Consider the following 13715-nt stretch of genomic DNA (forward strand, 5'->3'; position numbering starts at 1 on the left):
ACACAGACACAGACACAGACACACACACACACACACACACACACACACACACACACACACACACAAACACGAATGAGACCAGAGCTCAAATGAATATAGCTTTAATTTATCAGCGAGCTCTGAGACAAAATATACCATAAGTAAACAATTCTTATTTTCTTGATATCTTACAAGTAATAATCTTTATAGTTCAATCACAAAAATGAATATCTTATTCTTTTACACTTTATTAAAAAAAAGAAAGGAAAACACACAACAATCAGTAACAATCATCATTCAACACAATCACACTCAGCAGTGACACACACACACACACACACACACACACACACACACACAAGCCCTCATTATATCCATTCATGAAAGGGGAATTTTTAAGAATGAGTAAAATAATGAATCATGTAATAAAAAAAAGGAAAGAGGGTTATTTTGGACCCTGGGACTACACATATGAAAACGTAATACCTTTAATCGCTTGTTCAACAATCTTGAGTGTCATTATTCTGTGTTCTCAGCATATCAGAATTTCGCAAGAAGCATTTTATGGCAAAATACACACATGCTGTTAGTCTGGGCTGATGCTTATTCCCAGATTCATTTCAAATTGAAATGAGGAATAATTTGGCAGGAAAAAAACATACATTCCTGAAGAAAAAAGTCTGTGATTCATTACGCTGTAAAGCAGTTCACAAAGACATGATGACTTTCAAAAAACGTCTTTAGCCTTTTCTCCCTTTATTTTCCCCCTTGTTTCAGAAGTATATAACAGCAGCAGCCAACACAATCACAGCACAGGCCAATATTAACAACTGGAATCTTAAAGACAGTTTTGCCTGGGAATTTTGTTACAAAAGGGAGTGAAGATCTGTTTCATGAGTGAATCTAACATGTCCAGGTCATATTTCACCCCAAAACCAAAAGCAAGAAATAGGAAATATATTGCTTAAAGAAAATTAAGCCTATTTTCAATTTAAAATGTCACATTGTGACAAATTTGATAAGATTTAAGTACATTTCACCCAAATTCTTAAAAAAAAGGAAAAAAACAAAACAAAAACAACCCTGTATTCTCATTTAAAAAAAATGTGAAAAAATATATTGTTTTGAATGATAAAGAATTACATGGTATTTATTGTACAACCTTTATAATGATTTAAATAATACAGTTTTATTGTAACAATATACTGCATTAAAGTAATGAAAATATAGAAAATTTGTGAATAATGGGAATTACAAAAAATAATAAAATAGTAATATTTTCTTATTGACGGCAATGAGAATTTGGTTAAAATGTGTTTTATCACAATGTAAATATTTTAATGCACCTAAAAATAGGCATAATTTAAGCAATTTTTCATTTTGATTGGTTTGTGAAATGTCACTTGAACATGTTTTTTTGTTGTTGTTGTAAAATTCACTCTCAAACCTCTGAAAAGTGGGTTGTGCCTCGAAACTTAGAGAGAGTGTCTTACCTAGACAACACTTTTGGCCACCATAAACACTTAATGATATAAAAATGATAGGCAGCTCACTGGTTTTGAGATTGTATTTCCTCAGTGTGACAATTTTAGATAATTTCATTGTGCCTCATTCTGTTGGCTAAACTAAAGATTTCCCATTTCCCCCACTATAACAGCTGATGCTGTGCTTGCACACGATCTCTCTGTCTCTCTCACACACACACACACACACACACATCAAAATATCACAAAAAAGCAGCAATGTAGTCTGTCCTGTATGAGTGTCCTGAAGTGTCTCTCAGGTCCTGGAACAGCAGGTATAACTAGAGAAACGCTCCAGTAATCTCACGTGTACGTTGGCACACGTTCAGCGCACTAGTGTGAAGGCCCTGTGTTCTTAGAGGTCCGTGTGCCCTGGGTTAAACCAGGCTCCTGGGTGTACCGTTCAGCGCTGTGGATTTGAGTCGGGCCAGGCCGTTGCCGCTGCCGCTGCTGCTGGGTGGGCTGGACTGCACCGCCGCTCCTGTCCTCTGGGTGGAGCTGCTCACCTCAAATACCTCGTGGATGGCCTTTCGAAAGCAGTGGAAGTTGTAGTCTATCAAACCTGTGGAAGATAGAGACATGAGCCATATTCGGAGTTACAAACGAGATGCTTTTAAGTAAGAAACACTGTGGTGCTTTTATCATTTTGTTGGTTAGAGCAGTCTGAAATAACAACTATTCAACCAATCTCACCTAGCGTGAGTTTGAGGCGGGACTATGTACTTGACCAAGCAATGGAAGAACAACAAATGTTTGGGAAAACCAGTTAATATTTTTGCTAAGTTAATTTGATCACACTACAGTCTTACAAATTATGGTCCTCTGTTGGAATCTGTGGTTCAGTGAAGAACTTTAACATCCATGGAAACTTTCCATTCTACAAGTTGCTTTATAGGGAAAAAAGATTCTTTCGATTTTTGAAATGTTTTTCACACACGGTTCTTTTAAGAACTGTTCACTGAAGGGTTCTTTGGAGAACCAAAAATGGTTCTACGTGACACTTTACCTATACACAAGTCAACAAAACATGCTGATATTTTGCAGTGAATGATCATGTCAAACATCTGTACCTTTTCTCTCAAAGCTCTCTTCTCTCAGGATGCAGACCAGAGCCAGGAACTTGGTGACCTCCTTCAGGTAAAGCACTGTGGTGTTGTTCAACTTTATGATGGCCAGAGACTCTTTATCATAAGCGTTACCATTGCCGTCGTCTTTTAGGCTAAAAACATTCAATAAATGGCTTTAAAAAAAACTCTAACACATAATAGAGGACACAATATATAGCATTTATCTTATATATTGTCAGCATAAAGAAAGATAACAAGAAAATAATATATTTTTTGAAAGTAGTATACACTACTGTTCAAAAGTTTGGGCTCAATTTGAAAGAAATGAAAGTGCCCTTAAATGCCATTTCGGATATTGCCTTTCATGCAGTGTGTAATGTAGCTGTATGAGAATGTAAATGATCTGCAAAGTTGTAAAGCTGAAAGTGCACGATAAATAAAGTTATTGTCTCCCAAAAGAAAGAATCGACTCTGAACAGTCTAAACGAGTCGTCAGTAATTCGAATCTCAATTCGGTAACACATTTGCATAATGCCTGCCTATGTTCTACGTTGGCCGGCTGCGAAAAAATTGACCCGCCCTTAAACACTGTAGCTTGTTCGTGTCGAGAAGACGCTATGAAAGTAAATTCGTTTGATTTTCACTTCCGAAAGATGAGGCTGCAAAGAATCAGTGGTTAAAATAGATTTTTTCCACTATACTACAGCAGTAAAACCCCAATCTTTTTTGTATGTGTGTTCCCATCATTTTACTGATGACTGCTTCTCTAATCTCAGAGAGTTTAACGCGGGATTCACAAAACGCATGCTCTTGAAAGATGGCTCAGTACCCAGTGATTTGGCTTCAATGAATCACAACCTGTGAGTATGAGAAATAATAGATGTTTATATTTTTTATCGACCATTCAAAATACGGAACTGTGGCAATGGGCGTATCGTTTCCGACACATGCTGTACGCGGTAGACCAATCACAACAGACTGGGCCATCTGACCAATCAGAGCAGAGTAGGCTCACGGAAAGGAGGGGTTTAGAGAGACTGAATTTTAGAACTGTTTCGAATGAGAATCGTTGGAAAATGAGGTGATATATTAAATGCATATTTTGAGAAAACAAAAGCATTTTTTTGACCTTGCATGCATGTAAAGCTCTTGTAGGAGACTCCCAAAACAATAATAGGAACCTTAAAAATGGCATCATAGGGGCACTTTAATACTTTTATTCAGCAAGGACACATTAAATAAAAAAAAAAAGACCGTTTTCAACGTTGATAATAATAAGAAATGTTTTTTTGAGCAGCAAATTAGCATATTAGAATGATTCTGAAGAATCATAATGACAAAACTGAAAATTTAACTTCACATTACAGAAATAAATTACATTTTAAAATATATTAAAATAGAAAATAGTTATTTTATATAATAATATTTCACAATTTTTCTGTTTTAACTGTTTGTTTGCTTAAAGAAATCCATTCTTGGTGAGCATAAGAGACGTCTTTTAAAAACATTTAAAAAAATCGTATGACCCCAGACTTTCTGAATGGTAGTGTATTGATAGAGCACTGCATCACAGTTTCTCACCCGTAAATACATGAAACATCAATGACGACATCGATCATGTCACAGCAGAGCTCGTACGACTGCATGTCCACTGGAGAGCTGTCTGTGGCGATGTAGATTTTACTGACCACATCGAACAGGAACGCTTTCTCAATCCCAGAATTCTGAGAGGGAACAATATATTGACAAATATGCATGTGGTAGATAAGACAGATTTTGACTAGACCAAGTACAGACAGAAAAGGAATCTGGCTCAGGTTGCACTTTAGAATTGGAGAGAGACATTCCTTAATTTAAAGAAGAAAATAATGATGAGGATACGCAGCTGTGTACATACAGAAATGAATATGTTGAGGAGGTTTTCCAGAGTGGGCAGTTGAGGGATGAGTTTCTGGACCACCTTACTGAAGGCCTCAAATATGGAGTGATCATAGATGCTGGTGAGATAGAAACTGAAAACAAATCAAGAGAATACATTAACATAATATATCAGTTCATATAACCCTCATTTCATCCAGAAATGCCAGAAAAAGAGCTTAAAAAAAGTGAAGAATTCAAACAATTTGCTGTTGATAACACTTTACAATAAGGATCCATTTGTTAATTATATTTAATGCATTAACTAACATTAACTAACAATGAGCAATACATTGTTACAGTATTTATTAACCTTTGTTAATGTTAGTTAATAAAAATACAACTGTTCATTGTTAGTCCATAAAATAACATTAAAGGGGTCATAGGATGCCCATTTTCCACAAGTTGATATGATTCTTTAGGGTCTTAATAAAAAGTCTGTAACATAGTTTGGTTAAAATTTCTCAATGGTAGTGTAAAAAAACACCTTTTTTACCCAACTTGTAAAAGTGCATGTAGCATCCTATGACCCCTTTAATAGATACAACTTTAGATTTTAATAATGTATTACTAAATGTTGGAATCATCATTAACTAAGAGTAATAAATGCTTTAGAAGTTTTTTGGTTGTTAGGTTGATAACTAATGTTAATTAATGTTAACAAATGGAACCTTACTGGGAAGTGTACCAATTTGCTTAATAATAAAAGTAAACATTATATTGAAATAATATAATTTTTAAAACAATATAAACACATTGAATATACTTCTATTTACCTTTTATTTATTTTTATTTCACTTTCAGTAATCTTAGTACTTCAATTGCCAAGGCAACATTTTCTCATAGATTTTTTTAATCAAATATTAATATTTTATTATTAAAACGCTGTTGCCATATTGATGAAAAATTTTATTAAATTATTTTATCATAATTTTTTCTAATATGAAAATTTTTTCAGCTTTATTTCAATTAATGAAAAATTATTTTAATACTTTTAGTTTTATTTAACTATAACAACATTGTTTACCTGTTGGAACTTGCTGGGATATCATTGTAACCCAGCTGAAAGTACAGAATAATCCTACCAAACACTCTCTATCTGTTATTAGACTGTATCATGGCAAATTGATCTGGCTTTAGGATCAGTATGACCAACCTGAGGTGAAGCTTTTCCAGACTGGCGTCAGCTAGATCATCATTAGCCCTCTGATGAATGTCTCTCTGCGTCTCTATCTTATGATCATCTGATAAACCGTCCACCTTGTGTATAAACACCTCGAAATTGATCTCCGGGTTCACCCTGAATGCCCGCGACACTGTCAGATGTAGCCGGCCTAATGCTTCTACATAGTCATCCTATAGAGAGAGAGAGAGAGAGAGAGAGAGAGACACATCCAAACACAACGGTAAGATAACTGCAAAGTCTTTGCCAGGCACAGAGCCAATTCCAAATGAAAGTAAGCATATTAAACAACAATCACTCTCAGAATCCTCATATTTCGCTGATGTCGGCTCACCTGAGCATCAATGACGAAAATCAACGCGCCGGTGCCCCTGAAAATCATCTCGTAATCGAATGTGGGGTCGAAAAAGTCCACCTGCCCCGGAAAGTCCCATATGTGAAAGTTCACGAAGGAACTGCCAGAGATGTCGTCCTTGTAGATCTTGTTGGTGCTCTCCAGGAAGAGCGTCTCATTCGGGGACATCTTATGAAACACCACCTGAGATTCACAACATTAAACCACAGGTGAATATGCAATGTACATATAGCCTACAGATATTATAAAACATATTATATACACAAGGCTCACACTGAAATAAAACCATCTTACAAAACCAAATGACAAAAATATTATTTCATCTAAACACATCCAACAGAAAATGAGTTCCAGAGGACGAGGGATTTTAAGCAGCATTAAATGTTATTTAACAATAAAAGGAAATGTTCTTTTGCAATTATAGTTCTAAATGAAACATGAAGCAATATTTGAAATGCATTTCACTCGGTTATGTCAGCAGAATCAGTAGATGTTCCATTGTGATAAAATATGAAGAAAAGCATTTGTCTTTTAACATGCATACACTGATGAATCATGCACAATATGATCACTAGATGTTTGCTAACAAAACAAATAACATTTTTTTTTAATTCAGTAGGAATTTAACTTTATGTTGACTTCAATCAACAAGCACTCAATAAAATGTCCATCCATCTGCTATATATTTAACTGGATAAAAGATATATAACATAAAAGTACAACATAACCTAAAAGTAGTATACTTTATATAGCACTTATATAAAAATATACAATGTTTTATATATAATATAGATAAATTATATAATGATAAATACAAGAATATTAATCTAACAAAATAAAATATAAAATGGTAATACCATGTTATTGTTCACTGCTATAATGGTTACACTTTCAAAAAGTACCAAAAAAAGTAATATAGCTGTCCCTATAAGTACTGTAGCGGTACCATAGTAAAGTGATGGTGATACTGTGGTACGTCTAAATATACCATGATACTGAAATTCATATACAATTGTATTTAAATGGTACTCCATGATACTATATATTATTACCGTGGTACATGTCCAGTTTTTGGTACTACAGCACTATGGTACCATGGTAATATCATGTTTTTGAATATGTACCATGGTATTCTCGGACGTCTCACGGTATACGTAAAAGAACCAACATACTAGCATCTGACACCATTACTGTACCATGGTACAGCTACAGTGTGTTTTTGTAAGAAATGGTACACCTTGGTACTTCATAAAACAGCGTGGTATTATCATATTGGTAGTGTCCGAATCTAAGGCTTTACCATGGTACTTTTATTGTTAGTGCAGTATCCCAATGGGATCTGACCTTCTGGATGGAGGATTTCCCGCTGCGCCTCAGTCCCATCAGCAGGATTCTGGGTTTATTGTCTGCAGACGGCGAGTTTTCCAGGTTTTCCTGCATCATATCCATGTTTTCCACGCCGTAGCCGAAATCTTTAGGGAAAGAGTCCACCAGGCTTCCGGCTAGCTGCTCCTCGTACTCGATCGACATTATAACCGTTTTTAAAGCTTTAAATCCCTCTGATCTGTCTGTGTGGACTCTGTAGGCTGTTTGGGTTATTGAGGTGGGATCGGTGTGGATTACACGTTCAGTTTGGACACAGATGAGGAGGTTTCATAGTGGGAAGCGGTTAGCTTGCTGCATGAACACAAACAAACGGGAAGCTGATCATATGACAGGCGCAGAGGAGGACCGCCTGCAGGCGAGCAGAAAGGTCTACTGTGTGAGGGAGGCCTCTGAGTGGAGCGGTCTCTGAGATGATCAACCTCTCGTTTACATTTTGGAAATATTTTATAATTTGAAAGACGATGCAAAGTGCTATTCACTAGCTCAATAATAATTCTAAACATGTAATTTCGCCAGTTATTCGTTTATAATGCAGAACCCACACTTTTTGTTGTTGTTGTTGTACAAAATGTACAAAAATTATTTATGGTATATGAAAACTTTACTCTAAAAATACAGAATCTATATTTTTATTTTGAGTATTTTACTGTACTAGGATTATAAAATGAATAATTAACAAGTATCATTCAGTAATGATATTTTTTATTTCCCCCATTCTTTATATTTTTTTGCAAAAGTTAAACATATGATAAAAATATATTATATTAATATATTTTTATAGAATTATAAAACAAATTTTGAGCCAGTTTTAAGTGTGTGTGTGTATGTATGTATGTATGTATATATATATATATATATGTGTGTGTGTGTGTGTACATTATTATATTTTACTGTATTCATATACTAGGATTATAAATAAGTTATAAATTAGAAAGTATAATTTAGAAATTATGTTTTTTCCTCCTGTACTTTATATTTCTTATCATATGTGATAATAAAGAAAAATACGATAAATTCTATTCTATTCTATTCTATTCTATTCTATTAATATACTAGAACTTTACTCTAAAATACAGGTATTATATTTTTATTTTGATTATTTTTATGTACTAGGATTATAAAATGAATTATGAACCAGTATCATTCAGTAATGTTATTTTTCTTTTCCCCATTCTTTATAGTTCCTGCAAAAGTTAAACATATGATAAAAATATATACTATACATCAGGCATCAAAATATTTGAAACCTGCTAAATAATAAAACAATGTTGTTTTGTGGATTTTCTTTCCTTCTCTAGAGTTGCTGTATGCAGACATGAGTGTCCCAGACTACATGCAGTGTGCTGAGGACCATCAGATGGTCCTGGTGGTGGTCCAGCCCATGGGCATCGTCCCAGAGGACCAGTTCTTCCGCATCTACAAACGCATCACCAGCGTGAGCCAGGTCAGCATACGGGACTCCCAGCGCATCCTCTTCATCAGATACCGCCACCATTACCCCCCTGAGAACAACGATTGGGGCGACTTTCAGACCCATCGCAAAGTGGTGGGTCTCATCTCAGTGACCAGCTGCACCACGGCCAAAGAGTGGCCTCAGACGTCAGACCGCTTCCACGGGCAGAAGGAGGTGTTCGGCTCCACGCTGTACGACTCGCGGCTGCTGGTGTTCGGGCTGCAGGGGGAGGTGGCCGAACAGCAGCGGACAGATGTGGCCTTCTACCCCAGCTACGACGACTGTCCTGATGTGGAGAAGCGGGTGGAGGATTTCGTGGAGTCCATATTTATTGTCCTGGAGTCCAAAAGGCTGGACAGAGCAACCGATAAATCCGGCGATAAGATACAACTGCTGTGTGTGCCATTCGAGAAGAAGGACTTTGTGGGCTTGGACACAGACAGCAGGTGAGTTTGGGCTTCGAGAATGTGCTCATTACGGCTGTCAAAATGGCTGAAAAACAAAATTCGAATTTTAAATGCATAATTTCAGTTAGGATGAAGAAAAGCTTTTGGCTTCTCTCCTGAGGCCACAAGAGGGCGCATCGAGCAAAATATTACTTTATTCAAAGCATAAGATAACATGACTATCTGTGAAAAAAGTGCATAATGTTTAAAATAATGTTTAAAAACCGATTATAATTAATTAAGTTGCTTAAACAACTATAAACAAAACAGCATCATGTATGTATTCATAGTTTAATACAAAGGGCGGAAAGCCAATCACACAGAGTACATTTTTCATTTAAAAACACGAGTTGCAGTGGGATGGGAAAAAACCCCGCCATAAAGTCTCGAGATATGTTTTTTCAAAGTTGAACTTGCATTCATTTTACATAGCTTTCTAAACATGCGGCTTTTTTGTGCGAGACGCGAGTGCAACAGTAATAGATGTCCCTCTAGAAAATGCGCAAAATATGCATTCTCTGTAAACGGCTTGGTTTCAGTTTTGACGTAAACAAGATCTTCTCCGCATTGATGTTCTCTTTTCCCGCTGTATTTGTAATTAGCAACGCAGCAGTGCCGCATCTAGTGGCTTCAACTGGATAGGCTAACAAAAACATTAAAATGCAATGACACTTACATCGTCGTCGCATCTTGTGCGCCGCTGATAAGGCTGCCTCCTTAACACACACCTAAAATTGAATTTATTTTAAATTCGACGAATATTCGAAATTTGTTTTGACAGCCCTAGTGCTCATCTTTATTGGTAACCAGAATAATCGTCTATTGGAAAACCTATTACCCATATGCTTATATCTAGAAAAGTGTGGCTGAATGAAACTTCAGTTAACATTATTATCTTGCTAAGGCAAGCATCACTATTAGGGATGCATAATATAGAGGTACTATATCGGTTATCGGCTGAAATTAAATATTTTTTTTACATTTATTGTTTGATTATTTGGATATATTGACCAGTTATTGACCCGAACATGCTATTTTCCTCTATATTTACATTTTAGATTAGCTTTACTATCATAGAGTTGTAACTTAAAGTTATTTTTGAAAAAGGCTATTAATTTATTCCCACTATTAAATGTAATCTTTTGCAAATCTCTTAATATATGTATTTTTATACTGAGCATTATAATGTTGTGATGCCTAAATTTATTTGTAGCATTTATATTGATTGATTTTAGTTTTTGTCTTTTTATTTTTCGTTATTTTTATTTAGACAATGGATTTCCAAACTTTTTTGTCAGCTGAACCCCTTTGACCTAAAATATTTACTTGAAGTTTCATCTGAGATGTTATATATAAATATTTTTTATATATTTTATATATAAAATCTCAATAATAAAATATTTTGATTTATGTATTTAAGTCTGTTATTTTGAATTGATTTATTTTAATGTTTTATAGTAATAATTGAACAATAAATGAGCATATTCATGCATCATTCATGTCGCCATTAACCAACACCACATGCAACTAAACAAATAAAATATATTTGTATATATTTAAGTATATATATATATATATATATATATACACATTTATTTATATTGACATATTTTTGTTTTAAGTGTTTTATTTTGAATTAATTTATTTTACATTTTTGTGACTTAGTTAATTATTAGCTTGTTTGTTTGTTTGTTTCGCTTTATATAGCTTTTAGCTATTATTATTAGCATTTGCACACAGTTCTCTAATATAACAATGGTCACATGGCACGCAAGTAAACAAATAAAATATGTTTATATATTTATAATACAGTCAAATAAATGAATATATAAAAGAATAAAAACAAATGATGTATTTTATGTATTTATATATTGTTATAAGCATTTTTTAAAAATGATTATTTAAGGTGTTATTCACTTTTATTTTCATCTCACGAACCCCTTTGCAGCTCATCTGCTGATCGGAATTTATTTTAAATGAAGTCTGAATTGACTGGTAAATACTGAATGCAGGAGTCACAGAATATGATGTTTTGCTTGATGATCAACCGTGCATGATCTTCAATCCTGTTTCATGAGTTTTGCCATTTGTTTTTCATGGTTGTTGTTTTTTCTTCCCTTCCCTTCTCTTGTTTTGCCTCGTTTTATTTGTCTTTCTTCTTTTCTTTCATACTGTCCTGTGAGTTTATTATTGGGTGTGAAAAGGTGAGCCGGTTTAGTTCATTCTTACCTGATCAGCCTCTTCCTCCCCCGTGACACAGTGGTTGGACCTCGATTCTCTTGTGTCTCAGTTTAGAGTAGAAAGTTCAGACTTTTTGAAATGCAAGTCAATGTGCAGGAATGGAAAACGATTTTGTGTCTTTGATTCCTCATATCATCTGAGAGGATTGTTTAAAGGTGAAGTGTGTCATTTTTTTTTTTGTTGAGCTGCCCGACTTGTCGCTTTAGGATAAAACCAGTGGTGAACTTCTGTTTGCTTAATGGTGGATATTCCTATTTTGTAGTTCTGTTTTGTTGTGCATAAATGATACACTTCACCTTTATGGTGAGAATGTTTTGAATCCCTGTTTAAAAAGTCTCGAAATACGGGCAAGGTTCTCTGAGTCCTGGTGCCTGACAGGGTCAAGTGTTTAATCAAGTGTACTGCATTTCGTATTCACTATCTCTGTCTGTTTGAAGTGCAGAAATGCATGGATGTCATTCAGTAATTCATGAGTGATTGCTCGCAAAGCTTTATGCTCATCTCATCTACGGTCGCAGCATGAATTTGAATATGACATCCATGTGTCTATAGAAAACACTCCCTGAGTTTAGCTGTGAGTGCTCTTTTACAAGATGTAAGTTCTTGATCGGAAATTAAATATAGATTATATGTTTATAAAGATGATATTTATTAATATAAATCAATAATATTAATTCTATTTTTAAATATATTTTTATTTTTAAAATGTAATATTTAGGCTAATTGATTATTTATTAAAATAATCATCTTAGTAATATAATTATCTATGTATATGTTATAAATATTATTATTATTTTTTATTTTTCTATTATAGAATTTTATATAGATTTCTCTCTCTCTCTCTCTCTTTATATATATATATATCAAATAATTTAAGATATTGTATTTTAACATTTATTAAATGTAGCAGCTGTGATTTTTTTTTTTTTTGCTGATAAAAAAAAAAAACTTATTTGGTGTGTATTTGATGTTATTGTCAATATTATAATTTTTTTTCCCCCTCCAATATGGCATTGAAAGATTTCAAGATGATAGTTTAGTTTATTTGTAATCTGTCAAAAAGTATTTAAAAAAAAAATATATATATTGTTTTAATCAGACTGCTGCTGATCATTTAAAGTAATTATATGTTTACTGATACATCATCTCTATGTAAAAGTGAAAAATTATGAAAGTCTTAACATGAAGAAATTTCTCCTGTTTTGTCTGGCTCTAGCTTGAATAACACTTGACCCTCTTGCACACCATCTACTATCTATAGGGGTCCTTCCACTAGAGTTTTACCTCCTCATGTTTATAAAATAGAAATCCCTAATTTTTAAAAATGTATTTAGTTACTTCATCCCCAAGTGATTGACATCAAGTTACTTTGTGAGCCCTTTAGTTAAAATCCCTCCCAGTTTTGCCTGTGCATCATCTTCATGCATCTGTATCTTCAGCTCCAGCTTCCCTCTCTCTGTCTGTAAATCCTGGGCTAAGACAGAAGACCAAGCTTAATGCAAAACCACATCAGCATATTTGTGTTCCATATAAGGAGAGCCAAATGAGATGACATCGATTCACCGCTGATAAAAAATAACTTGAATTAAATATGGCTGACGTCACCTGCACTTGGCTGCGAGTGTGTCTTGCATCGATTAAGCTCTGTGCATAAATGCTGAATATTTATCTGACGCCTGTTGCTGCTCCTCTTGCTCAGGCACTACAAGAAACGCTGTCAGGGCCGCATGAGGAAGCACGTCGGGGATCTGTGTCTCCAGGCAGGCATGCTGCAGGACGCGCTTGTACATTATCACATGGCTGTAGAGCTGCTGCGGTCTGTCAATGACTTCCTGTGGCTGGGAGGTAAGCTGGGGATTTATTGATACTTTCACCCCAAGTCAGTTATTTTAATATCATTACAATTCTTCTATAGTTTATATTAATATTTTGAAAAAGCTTTTAGTTTTTAAATTTAAATTTTAAAGATTTAGTACTTTTGTTGTTTTTGTTATTTGTATTAGTTTTTTGTAAATATGGCTATATAGATTTTAATATTTTTTAAATTAATATAATTAATAGTTGTTTTTGTATTTAATATTTAGTTTTAGTTCTTTAAATAAAAATCAGAAATGTTAATAGGTGAATAAAATAATAAAATCATCTGTTAACACACACACACACAC

At 34.3% G+C, this 13715-nt stretch overlaps 2 protein-coding genes across 3 annotated transcripts in view; one reads left to right on the plus strand and one right to left on the minus strand.

Annotated features, from left to right (window-relative positions):
- Positions 1-1309: 1309 nt before the first annotated feature.
- LOC107669953 (ras-related GTP-binding protein C-like) lies at positions 1310-7789 on the minus strand. The gene is made up of 7 exons (XM_016462387.1): positions 7369-7789; positions 6004-6207; positions 5643-5842; positions 4467-4581; positions 4151-4293; positions 2573-2721; positions 1310-2064 (listed from the first exon to the last, which is right to left on the minus strand). Exons 1-7 carry the CDS (start codon positions 7552-7554, stop codon positions 1880-1882), a joined length of 1182 nt encoding a protein of 393 aa, XP_016317873.1. The 5' UTR covers positions 7555-7789; the 3' UTR covers positions 1310-1879.
- A 925-nt stretch (positions 7790-8714) lies between these two features.
- The window catches only part of LOC107669949 (trafficking protein particle complex subunit 9-like), a 252767-nt gene continuing 247766 nt past the window's right edge, over positions 8715-13715 (plus strand). For both annotated transcript variants that reach the window (XM_016462382.1, XM_016462383.1), the window contains exons 1-2: positions 8715-9309; positions 13250-13395. In XM_016462382.1, the coding sequence (XP_016317868.1) occupies positions 8726-9309; positions 13250-13395 (730 nt within the window). In that variant the 5' untranslated portion in view covers positions 8715-8725. The remainder of the gene's footprint in view (positions 9310-13249; positions 13396-13715) is intronic.

This window comes from Sinocyclocheilus anshuiensis, unplaced genomic scaffold (assembly GCF_001515605.1).
Source record: "Sinocyclocheilus anshuiensis isolate Anshui unplaced genomic scaffold, SAMN03320099.WGS_v1.1 scaffold160, whole genome shotgun sequence".
In the NCBI taxonomy this organism is placed as follows: domain Eukaryota; kingdom Metazoa; phylum Chordata; class Actinopteri; order Cypriniformes; family Cyprinidae; genus Sinocyclocheilus; species Sinocyclocheilus anshuiensis.

Coding starts and splice junctions, on each gene's coding strand:
- LOC107669953 (XM_016462387.1), bottom strand. CDS start 7,554: ATGTCGATCGAGTACGAGGAGCAGCTAGCCGGAAGCCTGGTGGACTCT. Junction 5,843..6,003: donor TTTTCGTCATTGATGCTCAG/GTGAGCCGACAT, acceptor CTCTCTCTATAG/GATGACTATGTAGAAGCATT. Junction 4,294..4,466: donor TCCTCAACATATTCATTTCT/GTATGTACACAG, acceptor GTTCCCTCTCAG/AATTCTGGGATTGAGAAAGC.